The 12955-nt window shown below is 44.4% G+C and overlaps 1 protein-coding gene across 1 annotated transcript; it reads right to left on the bottom strand.

The window, feature by feature from the left end:
* Positions 1-471: 471 nt before the first annotated feature.
* Positions 472-5068, bottom strand: LOC145392248 (uncharacterized). The gene is made up of 4 exons (XM_080266712.1): positions 4863-5068; positions 3456-3830; positions 2840-3014; positions 472-1936 (listed from the first exon to the last, which is right to left on the bottom strand). The coding sequence occupies exons 2-4, from the start codon at positions 3818-3820 to the stop codon at positions 701-703; spliced, it is 1776 nt and encodes a 591-aa protein (XP_080122838.1). The 5' UTR covers positions 3821-3830; positions 4863-5068; the 3' UTR covers positions 472-700.
* Positions 5069-12955: the final 7887 nt, after the last annotated feature.

Genomic DNA, 12955 nt, shown 5'->3' with positions numbered 1-12955 from the left:
AAGTTTTGTTTTAGTGAGGTGTAGGGCTATAAGTTTTGTTGTATTGAGGTGTAGTCACGTAGGCACCAAGAGTACCTCTCATGGTCGTGAAACGTAAAGAACGCCACAGAGTTTTAAGCCGAGTTTGGGTGTTAATACCGTTACCATTAACCCTATCATGGTCGGCACATCTCTTGCATTAACCCCCCCTCCCCCCTTGCTAAAGTGACATTTATTCTGCTGATGCGGCTAATGAGATAATTTCTTATCGTGACATTGTTGTACCTTATAGCTATCGGTACTGATATATTATTGGTATACCGTACATAATTTGCTTCATACTGATAATGTAATTTAGAAAACTTCTGATTGTTGTAGGAAACATGAATTTTGTGTAAAGCCAAAATGTAGTGAACATGAGTAGTTTGAAGCAAATATTACGGTGCAAATATAGTTACTAAAACTACAGATGCTGGTATGTAAAAAGAGAGATTTTAATTCCATTTATTTATTAAAACAAAACATTCAAAATATATTTATATTATAATATATATATATATATTTATATATCTTCATTCTCATTCACACATTGTGCTTAAATACAACTGGAATGTACAAACAGCGCCAAAGGACTAGAGTGACCCGGTGAGATCCGGTGAGGTGAGGGGTGATGAGCCCTGAGATCTGCCGCGAGGCCGCCCACTCTCCCCTGCCTCGGGGTCTAACAGAAGTTAAGGAACTCTGACACAATGTCGTCGATGGGCTTGCCTTTCCACCCAAATTTGTTCCACATCTCCTGATCTGGGACGCTGCACTCCAGCAATAGCCTGAGGTTGACCTTGATGCGATCCATGGGCGAGAGGGAGGGCTCCTGGCATGGCTGGGAACCCATTAGAGTCAGCGTCCGGCGCAGCACTTCGTCCACGGAGGCGTCGGGATGGCCCAATCTCGCTAGGCGGTCACGGCCAACCAACGCTTCCAGTACCCTCTTGACGGCGGCCATGAACACCTGCTCTCGTCGCCGCCGCCCCTCCTCACGCCTGAGCTGCTCCTCTGCCTGTTGGCGCCGCACTGCCTCCCGCTGCTCCTGTAGGGTCTGGTCGGGCACCCGCAGCAGCAGGGGGTAGGGGTAGGCCAGTCGTTGCCCGTTTTCTGTGGTTACCATGGCCAGAGGTGGAGGGTTAGGGTGGCCTGCACGTGGTGCCGCCAGGCCGGGGTATAGTCGCTGGAGCATGGCACTGTAGTCCACTGCTGGTGCTTCAAGGATGTGTGGCGGCGTCACAGCAGGTCGAGCAGAGACTGGAGATCGAGGGGGGGAGAGAGTGTCACTGACGGGGCTAGCGCCTCTACCGCTGTCATCACTGAGGTATCCAGGAGACCCAGACCCTGGCCTATCTCCGCACCAGCTGCCGGGCCCCTCACAGACCCCTCCGACATCACGAAACGGCTGCGTAAGCTCAGGACTACCCGCGTCCCAGCCAGTGCCGTCCAGGGTGGTGCCAGGGGAGAGTGAAGGTGGGGAGTGGTGGGTGGGGGACGGTTTCCAAGGGATGTCCTGCTGTGGCTGCTGTTGTGCAGGCTGCTGTTGCTGTGCAGGCTGTTGGAGCTGAGGCTCAGGTTCTCTGGGTGCCCGTACCCTCTCACTGCCGTGGTCGCGAATGTGGCGGTCTAGTGCCTTGCGGGAGTTGAAGATCTCGTCACACAGTGTGCATTTGTACAGTTTCTCCCCAAGGTGTGACATCTTGTGCATCTTGAGCACGTGGTTGTAGCCGAATGTCTTGCCGCATACATCACACTCGTATGGCTTCTCGCCGGTGTGTGTCCTGATGTGAACCTTGAGCTGCTTTGAGCAAGTGAACCCCTTCTGGCAGTGCTCGCATGTGTATGGCTTCTCACCGGTGTGGGCACGCATGTGGATCACCAGCTGGCCAGACTGCACGAAAGTCTTCCCACAGACCTGCAACACAAGAACAACAAAAATAATAATCTGCAACACTAGCTCCCCTCTGCCTATCTAATCAGCACCCACACGCTATGCCCATCATCCGTCAGGTCGCTCATGTTTTAATAGTAAAAGTCCTTGCTCCACCTATTGATTTCTTTATTTTACCAAGACTCAAATTATCCAAGTCTCCCTCTCACTCTCTCACACACACACACACACACACACACCTTGTTCATAATGTAATATGTCAAGATGCCAGTGCTTAATGAGCCAAAGAAAACAATGCGGCTGTCTTAGATTTCACCCCAAAAGAGAAGCTTGTCTATAAAGTTTTCATCTGATGAGCATTATCAAGAGAAAATTGTTTATTAGGAGCATTATGCCATAAGAATGTAAACTCTACACTTGTATAATAAACTTATAGCTTCTGAAATGCAAGGAAATCCCCCCCCCCCGTATGTGTGTGTGTGTGTGTGTGTGTGTGTGTGTGTGTGTGTGTGCTAGAATCTGCAACAACAGATACCAGTCCGGTGTCCCAAGTACTTCCATGATGGCATACAAGGAACCAAGCTGTTTAAGCTCGCATTCTGAAGTACCGTACATGGGAAGTGAAAGTTGTGTGTGTGTGTGTGTGTGTGTGTAAGAATCTCATTATCTCCTTCAGCACGATTACGTCTTTTCTGCCTCAGATACTTTTATTCAGCTTAGACCAGACCTCTCTTAATGAACAAATTAATGAAGGTCAGCTTAAGGGAGACCTCTTAAGAGTGATCAGATTAGAGGAATGTACATCTAACAAGGCCAGTTCCAAAAGTCTATCAAAACGAATACAATCGTCTCAGCGGCAATAAGATATAAAAGATGCCCTTGTGGTGAAGGAGACGTGATTCAGTACTGAGATTCAGGAATATTCACCTCGCATTTGTGTGGCCGCTCTCCTGTGTGTGTCCTCATGTGTCTATGAAGTTTTCCGGAGTGCTCGAAGGAACGGTCACAGATGTTGCACTTGTAGGGGCGTTCCTTGGTGTGGATGCGGCGGTGCACGTTCAGGTTCTCCTTCACGCTGAACGTCTTGTCGCAAAACTCACATCTGTTGGGGAGAAGAGGAAGGGCGGTGGTTAGACAAGACGAAAGTTTCATGGATATTTGACTGGAATTGGTATGGATGTTCAGGTTTCACAAGAAATGAGTTGAGTATTCAGATTAGACTAACTATTCTGAAGGTTTTCAGACTTGAAGGCTAGTTAACAAAACCGGGTGTGTATATATATTGCACTAGAAACATCATTCTGATACTTGACCCCCATCAGTCTAATGGCGTACTTTCATTATTTATTATAAAAGACTTTACATAGGTTTAAGGGAGGCTTTTGGCTGGTACGAGGGAAATAAAATCTGAATTCAACTTCTCCAGTTATATATCTTTTGTGCTAATTCGTCTGGAGACTGGGAGAAATGAGAATGCAACAAGGGATAATGAAAAATAAGTCATGGGACTGCCGGGGATGAAACACACCGATATATTACTCACTTGAAGGGTTTCTCTCCGGTGTGCACTCTGTGGTGGCGGGCTAGTCTGGCGGGAATGGCGAACCCTTTGCCGCACACCTTGCACTGGTAGGGAGGTTCCGCCCCAACGCCAAGCTGGTCCTGGTCGCACTCTTGCATGGGAGAGAACTGTGGCTGTGGCTGCTGGGTGACGGCGGTGGTGGTGGTGGTGTGGTTGGGGATGTGGTTGTGGTGGACTGTGGTGGTGGTGGCGGTCGTGTGGTTGGGGATGTGGTTGACGTGGTGGGGGGCATAGCTGGGGTCCACGTCCATCACCATGGGGGGCACGGAGGCCGCCTGGTTGGGAGGGTAGGGTGGAGCTCCGATCCCGGTCGGCATCATAGCCATTCTCGGAAATCTGTTGGGGCAAAGGTAGATTGCTAATTACTACACGGGGCCAAGGACCTGTGGCCTAATGAATAACAATGACTGGAGTATTGATCTCTTGCCTAGCACTGTTACCTTACTAAAGTACTGACCTCTGCACTAAACTTGGAAATTAAGTATGACGATTTAGCTGAAATGTCAATAAATGAGGAATATGGCCTAGTACTTTGAGTATGGATTATTCCTTAGGAACATAGTTTATTTCTTAACACATGTATACTGCCTTGAAGTACAATCTAATAAATACCGATGAACACAGAAGGCAGCATAGACGCCTACTTTTTACTGATTATCATGCAGGAGTACAATCAATTATTTACCTAAGATTTATGACTAGGCTACTCAATGTATATGTGCGTGATTATAGTAATATTTGCTAAGTATAAAAATTTTATTCATTAGATCTTTATCATCAAAGACAGCTGCAGTTACTCTAATCATTTAACATACTTATGCAGATCTTACCAAGATTATGAACCTACTTATATCTAAGGATTACTTATTTAATTTACTACGGTACAGCACTGGTATGAAGCATTACATCACCGTGCAATGGTTATAATGTGACTTAGGCACCCGACTTAAAACACTTCCTGACCAGCTGCAAACTCCACATCAGCATTAATCCCCTCAAAAACTGATAAAACTAGCCTGCTTTATTTGCCAGTAGTTTAGCTGTCAGCAATCAACATTTAGATTGAAATATTTATGAGTTACTTTTACCACTGTTAGAGAACTTTGATAAAACGGCAGTCTCATTTCCTTCCCAAGTGACATACGAGAACAGTAGGTCGCACATCAGTGAAGCAAGGAAAAGTGATCATAGTAGCAGGTTCAAGGAAATTCTAAAAATAACTCGCGGTCATTTTAAATGGCGTTGAAAGGCTGCATAACACATACGGATAAAACCTTAGGCACATCTTTGATTCTATTATTTCACTAACACTGATACAGTATTTTCCATAAAAATGTGTAAATACACGAATAATTCCAGGATACTAACCAGTAGATCAGTTGATCAAGGATCCGAGTTAAGGTAATCCAAGTGTTGATAGTTTTACACTGAACACTCAATGGTTGTATAATCCACAAGTTGCACAGTCACCAGGCACAAGTCACCAAGCTATGTTCACTGCTTGTGTTCCTCGACTGGACTAGAGCAGGAGCACCGATGGGAGAGACATATAAGCAGCTCCCTCACACAAGCGCAGTAGGTACAAGTCTGAGGCGTTTCACCTTCACATGCTTAGGTCGGGACTTGGCCTCCAATGTGCTGTCCAAACTCTCGTACGGCATTGACCAAAATTCTCGCTTTTTCTTTCATTCATCATTCAGTTTTCGCCTGGGTGGGATCATTTTTCAGACTTTTGGGATTGTGCGAAGCGTTCAATTTCAGTTACGAGATGAAATGAGGGAAAAATGTATGCGAAAAGTAGTCGTCATGTGCGCGGCAGCGTGGAGCGAGGGGTGGGTGAGAACTCGTGGCTCAGGCGGCGCGGGGCGGACGGGGCTGGTGCTCGTGGATTGCAAACATGGGGAAATAGCTGGGGACAGAAGGGCGTAAAACACATTCCCTCCCTGCCTCCCTCTCTTCCTCGTGTCTCCCTCCCTCCCTCCGTTCCTCGTGTCTCCCTCCCTCCCTCCGTTCCTCGTGTCTCCCTCCCATCCCCCAGGCTTCCTCCGTACCTTCCTTCCTTCCTCCTGTTTCACCTTTTTGCATGCCTTATCCCTTTCGTAGTCCTTCACGCATACAAGAGTTCCCAGATATTACCCCCTCCCCCATTGTTAGCCTTATCAGCCAGAGGACGTCTTTTTCATCCTCTTAATGTTTCCAGGCAGCTTTGTTGAGTTCAGGAGAGACTTTTCGTGTTGAAGTTAACTACTGTATTCGTTAACTATCTGCTTGGCTGCTAGTTGGTTCTCATTATCAGTAATCATCCTGACCTTTTTACCCACCTCAAGATGGAGTGAGGTAGGATCCAGAGAGCAGGGAGGCGTGGTGTAAGGTAAATAACATAATCTGGAGGTAGCAAAAATAGAATAACAAATAATAAATAAGATAAAATAAAATAGAAATAGAAATAGAAATAATCAGGAGGCAACAAAAATTGAACATAAAAATACCTCTTCGTTGTCGAGGAAGTAGAACTAAACAATTTTTTCTCTCCCCCCCTCCTTTTTTTTTTTGTTTTTTTAACCTCCCCCTTTTTTCTCATTCCCCCCTCTACCTTCCCCGTTTCCCCCCCCCCTTTTTTGCTTCTCTTTTTCCTACCATTTCTTCCCATAATCCCTCTCCCTCTCTACGTAATTGGCGTGAAAAGGTGACATGGGAGAGAGGGGATTCTTGTTTGAATTAAATCGTCTGGAGATATCAAGGATAATATACGTATGTATGTATGTATAACGCGCCATAGCAATGAATGAATTACGACTGTGTGCATAACAGTTAAATCAAGAAAGGAAAGGCGAAACCCTGGATGTATATATACTTTTTTTTACTGGTATTTATGGAGCCGCTGCATAGTTATTACATTTCATCACCCTGCCTCCCACAGAAGAGTGCAATCACCAGCGAGACAGAGGAGCTAATCATCATCATCGTCGTGATCATCATCACCATAATCATCATCACCCTCATCATCATCATCTGTTCCAAAAGTTGTATAAAAAAAAAAAATGGGTGTCCTTCCTCGTTTGTGACATCCCCTTCAGTCCGATGACGTAATTTGCCACAATTCTGACAACTTGCAGACGAGTTTATTAATCTTAGGAAAGCCTGTCAACTAGAGAAGGCAGATAACTATAGCCTTCGTTAACCCCTCCAGCACAAGGCGTCCTCCCTAAGCTTCAGTAAATCGTCTAAGAGCAGGAGGTATAAAATAAAACACGTCATCGTGGTGACTGGATAAAGTGTTGAGAATCCGGCTGTCAGGCCTAACCCACTATTTTCTTGCCACCCTTTCCGGTACCTCCCCTCCCCCCTCCCCCTCCGACGTGCCTGGGGAGGGGTGGAGCGGTGTGCCAGCCCTCCCCCCTCTCGCTCCCCCGCCCCATCTTGTGCCTGGTCAGTGGCTGGGTAGTGACCTTTAGGGTGTGGTGACCGATGTTGCAGCCCACGGTCAATTTCAAGACCATTTTCCCCCTGCTCACTTACCCACCCTCTCCCTCCTCCCCTCCCTCACCCCAGACTCTCTCTCTCTCTCTCTCTCTCCACACTCCTCCCTTCTTCACACTTCATCCTCTTTCCATCCCCCGTCTCTCTCTCTCTCTCTCTCTCTCTCTCTCTCTCTCTCTCTCTCTCTCTCTCATCCACCCTCCAGTTTTTTTTTTCTTACATTCTCAGGGTCACCCTTGTAATGTATTCCAGCTGAGTGAGTCATAGGAGCCTGAGAGAGTTAGTACTGTCATTTTAACCTTCTCTTTAGTTCGGTATTTTATTCCAGTTGCCACCAGACGATTTTATTCAGCTGAGAGAGGGCGTCATTAGATCCAGGGAGTGTTAATAGGATGGTTGGTAGGAAAAGGAGAGGGTTGGTCTGGAGTGGACAGCGGGTGATTAAACTTTATGGTGGCTGGTTAAGGCGGTTTTATTGGTACAGTTGGTGCTGTGATTTGCTGCCCTTGTTTATCCTGTGTCTGTAGCCTCGTTGTTTTAGGAAGTTGCCCAACACCTTTTCTTAAGTTATTTTGCTTATTGCACCGTGCGGTCCTCTTCTCTGTTACTTAAATCATTCTAATATCAGGGCTCTGTTATCTTGTTTTTGTCTTTTCTTGGAGGGAACAGTTTTGCGGGCTTCTGTTTTTTTATTCCTTCTTTCTTACCTAAATAAATAACATACAGTATGATATAATTCAGCCGCATCGGAAAACAGTAAGGAAGGGATGTTAGGGTGCTTCCTCAACAGACGATACTACGAGTCCTAGTCTACACCCGCCCTTCCCCTGTACTTCAGTGTTCTCCTAATTCTTTATCCCCCCTCACCTCCAGACTCCACTGTCATGTCTGTCTTCCTCTGCTTCTCTCTCCAACACCTTTCCTAACACCTCCACTCTCCACCTTCTCATCTCTCCACTTCACCCAACACTTTTCTCTCCACCTCTGTCCAATACCTCTCCTCTCTCCGTCCCTTCTCCCTCCACCTCTCCTCTCTATTTCTCTCCAGCATCTCTTTCCTCCATCTCTATAACCCTTCTCCCCCCATCCCCTCTCTCTCCTTGACCTTCTCATCCTCATACCTTCCCTTCAGCTTCCGTCCTCCATCCAGCCGTCTGTCTTGTCACCGTCTTCTTTCAGTCTTCACTGTAACCTCTCCCTCCCTCCACCTCCTTCTCTCCCTGTCCTCCCTTTTCCTCCACCTCACTGTCTCCCTCCATTTCCCCTTCCCGTCCTCCCCCTCCCCCACCCTCCATCTTCCTCTTACATGTTCCCTTATATTTCTCCATCCTATCCCTCTTTCCTTCCCCCCCCCTTCATCTTCAGCCTTCTCCTTAACTCTTCTTCTCCATCACTTCACCTTCCTCTCCATTCCACAGTTTATCATCCTTCTCTCTAACTTCCAAATCCGTCCAACTCCATACTCCTTCTCCTACCGGTACTTCTCTTTTTCCGTCATCTTTTATATCTTCCTCTTCATCAGCTCTTGTAACTCCCTCTCCAGCCTCTCTTCTAACTCTTTCTTTATCCTCTCATCTAACTCACCCTTCATCCCTTCTTCTAACTCTATTTGCTTGCCTTTTCTTCCCATCCCAATGCCATGTTTAGTTTCTTACTCATTTCTCTTCTTCCCATAACTCCTTTTAACTGCGAGAAGTATCCCCAAACAATAGGATAATCTGGCGGTAGGAACCCCCCCCCCAAAAAAAATAAATAAATAAATAATAAATACAAATAATGCGTCCTAGTACCACTGAATTACCTCTGAACGGCCCTGGGACGTCTTACCCTTATCGTAATAAAAAGTAATTATAGTCCTATTTTTATTTTTCATCTCATCGAAATGTCTGGTGTTGGTCGAAGTAAAAAGAAAATAGGAAAAAATAAGGACGTACTCAGGCTGACGGGGTTAATGGAGATTGTTTATAACACGTTTATTTATTTTTTTTTTTGTAACCTCCTTCAGTCCGATGGCTTATTTTCTGTGAAGTTTGCGATGTCTCCGAACGATTCTGTTTTACCTCGAGAGACTTTTTTTTTCGATGTAAATATGGCAGGTATATAGCTACATATAATAAGCTGACCCTTTTTGCAGCATGAAATCTTCCCTGAAATATGTGAAATTAGGTGGAGGTGGCAAGAAAAACAGGGAATTACGTTATCAGATTCAAGGGAACAATGAAATACATCATCAGAGTCAAGGGGACATTGAAATACGTCATCAGATTCAAGGGAACATTGATATACGTCATCAGATTCAAGGGGACAATGAAATACGTCATCAGATTCAAGGGGACAATGAAATACGTCATCAGATTCAAGGGGACATTGAAATACGTCATCAGATTCAAAGGGACAATGAAATACGTCATCAGATTCAAGGGGACATTGAAATACGTCATCAGATTCAACGGGACAATGAAATACGTCATCAGTTTCAAGGGAACATTGAAATACATCAGATTCTTTTTTTTTTTTTTTGTAATATTTCTCTCTAATAAATTTACTTCTCTTTCTTTGTTTCTGTTTCCACGGTGTTCTTTATTTTAACTCAAGTCGTCTTTATTTCACCTCAGTTTTTACTCCCCGCAGTGTCTTTTTATTACATCACGATATCTGTATTTCCCGTCAGCTGACATTGCTCACTCGGGTTGTATTAATTTCCCCTCATCCATTTTTCTCTTCATATCACTTATATTTCTCACCTTGTTCTCCTTATTTCACCTTTGATTCACTTTTATTTCCCATCAGTTTCTCTTTATTTTCCCTTGCATCAGCTTTCTCTCTCTCTTTCTTTTTTTTTTATTATCTAATTAAGTTTATTTCTCTTTGCATCCTCAGTGTTGTACCTCTAATCTTTCTCATTTCAGTTTTATTTCCTCTACTTTCCTCTTTATTTTTTTCTGATCTGATTTCACGTTCTCCGTTTCTCTTTTCAGACACTTTTTTTTTAATTTCTCTTTATCGTCTTTATTTTCCCTCTTAGCCTCTTAATATTCCCTTATCTTTCTTTCCCATCATTTTACCCTCATCCTCTGTCTTTTCCCTCCTATTTTCTTTTTTTCCTTTCCTATCTTCCCCATAGCCTCCGTTTCCCATTTTTGCCACCAGTTTCCTATTATCTCCCCTTTGTTTTACGTAACTACCCCCTGATCTATTTGTTACCTACCCTACCACTTTCTTTCTTCCTCTGTCTGTCTGTCAAACGGTGTGCTGGGTTAAGGAGGTCCAACCAGTCGTGGCAAAAAAAGAAAAAAAAAAGAAAGAAAAAAAAAGGGATTCTTATCGATGAGAGAATTGAAGTTTATTGCTCACAGTGTCACCCAGGGAAAAGTTATGTGGGCCATTCTTGTCGTAAATGTCTGAAGTGAGATTCTAGCCCTGGGCCCCTACGCTCCCTGATTGGGAGCTAGATAGTGACCTCCATAGAAAAGTAGTCCACCTCACCTAACCTGACCCACCCTACCCTACCCCATCCTACTCTAACCTCAGCGACCTACCCTACCTTTTTCTAGCCTCAACGACCTACCCTACCCTAACCTAACTTAATGTACCGTAGCTTAACCTAATTTAGCTTAACTCACCCTAACTTAACCGACTCCACTCTTCCCTACCCTAACGTAACCTATCTTACCCTACCCTACCCTATCCTATCCTACCCTAACCCAACCTAACCTAACCTACTTTACCCTGCTCTACCCTACCCTACCTTGACCTACCTAACCTAACCAAACCAAACCTAACCTTACCTAATCAGACCTACTCTACCTTAACCAAGCCGAACCTAACCCAACTTCAGATCTGGAACATTTACATCGGGGGGTCAGTACAACGTGACCTAACTTCAGGTGTGAAATATTTACATGAGGGCTCTGTATAAAAAAAAAAAAAAGTGATCTGATTGCGGTATTCCATGGGGTCATCTTCCTTTTCTTCTCATTTTCTCTGTATTTTATCTTCTATCATTTCTCTGTCCCTCTCTCGGCTCTTTATTCCCCAGCAGCCTTTATATTCAAGCTAATGCCAGACGATTTTATTTAGCTGAGAGTGAGGAGCCCAAGTGTAATGCCTGTTCGTCTGTGTTCCTCGTCACTTTCTCTTCGTGTGCTATGCTACGCTGCTCATATTCCCAGAACAAACCAGGGTCGCATGCCTCACCTAACTAGAGTATTCCGGACCATGAGGGAGGTGAAGGTGGCAGTATAGACACACACACACACACACACACACACACACACACACACACACACACACACACACACACACACACACACACACAGAAACTCTCTCTCTCTCTCTCTCTCTCTCTCTCACACACACACACACACACACACACACACACACACACAGAAACTCTCTTTTTCTCTCTCTCTCTCTCCCATGACTCAGCTGAACAACGCAGTCTGGCGTTAGCTGGAATGAAGCGGTAGAACTGACTCGACCGTGTGAGAGGTCAGAGCCTAGCCTGTCATAATATTACTCTCTCATCATTTTTTTCCCTCTTGTCTTTTTCACTCCACTCCATTTCTTTCATCTCCTTTTAAAGTCACTCTCACTCATCATTATTTCCCCATGGTCTTCTTCATTACACTTCATTTCCTTCATTCTTCTCTATTTCCTTCCCTTGATTTCCTACATTCCCCTTCGTTTCCTTCATTCTCCATCATTTCCTTCATTCCACTACGTTTCCTTCCTTCCCATTCATTTCCTTTCATTTTCTTACCTTTACATTTTCTTTATTTGTTTTCATATTCTCTCTCTCTCTCTCTCTCTCTCTCTCTCTCTCTCTCTCTCTCTCTCTCTCTCTCTCTCTCTCTTACCCTTCCTGTCTTTGTTAATTCCTCCCTAATCAAAATTTCTCTTTATTTCTTTATTGTCCTTATTTCTCCCTTATCCTCTTTATTTCTCTTCAGTTTCTATGTTATTCTCTCTCTCTCTCTCTCTCTCTCTCTCTCTCTCTCTTACCCTTCCTGTCTTTGTTAATTCCTCCCTAATCAAAATTTCTCTTTATTTCTTTATTGTCCTTATTTCTCCCTTATCCTCTTTATTTCTCTTCAGTTTCTATGTTCTCTCTCTCTCTCTCTCTCTCTCTCTCCCCTCCCCCTCCCTTGTCAGCGAGCCCCTTTAAAGTTTGTCCTAGTCACTTCCGGATCCAATACTTCCTCTTCTCGGTAACTGGCATTTTGTCTTGTCATTGAGTCGTGTTTATCTATCTATATCTATCTGCCAATGTCTGTTTGTCTCAGTCTATCTCTTTCTGTCTGTCTGTCTGTATGTCTGTTTGTATATCTTTATCTATCTGTCCATCTATCTGTCTGGATATATGTCTTTGTCTTTTTATATACCTATATGTTTGTAATCTGTCCATCAGTCTATTTATCTGTCTATGGATCTATATGTCTGTTTATCTATCTGTGTCTGCCAGTCTTTATCTGTCCATCTGTCTATCAATCTGTGTCTATTTATGTCGAGTTATCTGTGTATCTACTTGTCAGTCACCCCGTCAATAAGTCAGTCTTTTATCTATCTGTCAGTATGTAGCGATCAGTCAGCTAGTTTTATCAGTATATTCATTTATCTATCAGTCTAGCAATATCTCGTTTTCTGTATCTATGTAAATGGTAGCCCCCCCCCTCTCTCTCTCTCTCTCTCTCTCTCGACTGCAAAGAAAACTAACCTGATCCCTCTTCTCGTCTGTTAACCCCCTCATGGTCGGGAGAACTCTAGCAGCTGTTCTCTCCCAGCTAACGCCAGACGATTTTAGTCAGCAAAGACTGAGTCAGAAGAGCATGAGAGAATTACGACTCTCTGTTTTTTAACTCCCCCATTATCGGGACAACACTAGTATTCAGTTCCATTATTTGTTCATCTGAGAGTGAGTCATAGGAGCCTGAGAGTTAAGAAGGCTCCCTAGCACCTCTTCCTTACCGATTTATTTTTGT

Source organism: Coenobita brevimanus, chromosome 21 (assembly GCF_032717465.1).
Source record: "Coenobita brevimanus isolate Jiangsu-jjx chromosome 21, ASM3271746v2, whole genome shotgun sequence".
In the NCBI taxonomy this organism is placed as follows: domain Eukaryota; kingdom Metazoa; phylum Arthropoda; class Malacostraca; order Decapoda; family Coenobitidae; genus Coenobita; species Coenobita brevimanus.
Note: the sequence above shows the minus strand (reverse complement) of the source record. Positions and strands in the feature narration are given on the sequence as shown.

Coding starts and splice junctions, on each gene's coding strand:
- LOC145392248 (XM_080266712.1), bottom strand. CDS start 3,820: ATGGCTATGATGCCGACCGGGATCGGAGCTCCACCCTACCCTCCCAAC. Junction 3,015..3,455: donor ACCGGAGAGAAACCCTTCAA/GTGAGTAATATA, acceptor TCTCCCCAACAG/ATGTGAGTTTTGCGACAAGA. Junction 1,937..2,839: donor AGCGGCCACACAAATGCGAG/GTGAATATTCCT, acceptor CTTGTGTTGCAG/GTCTGTGGGAAGACTTTCGT.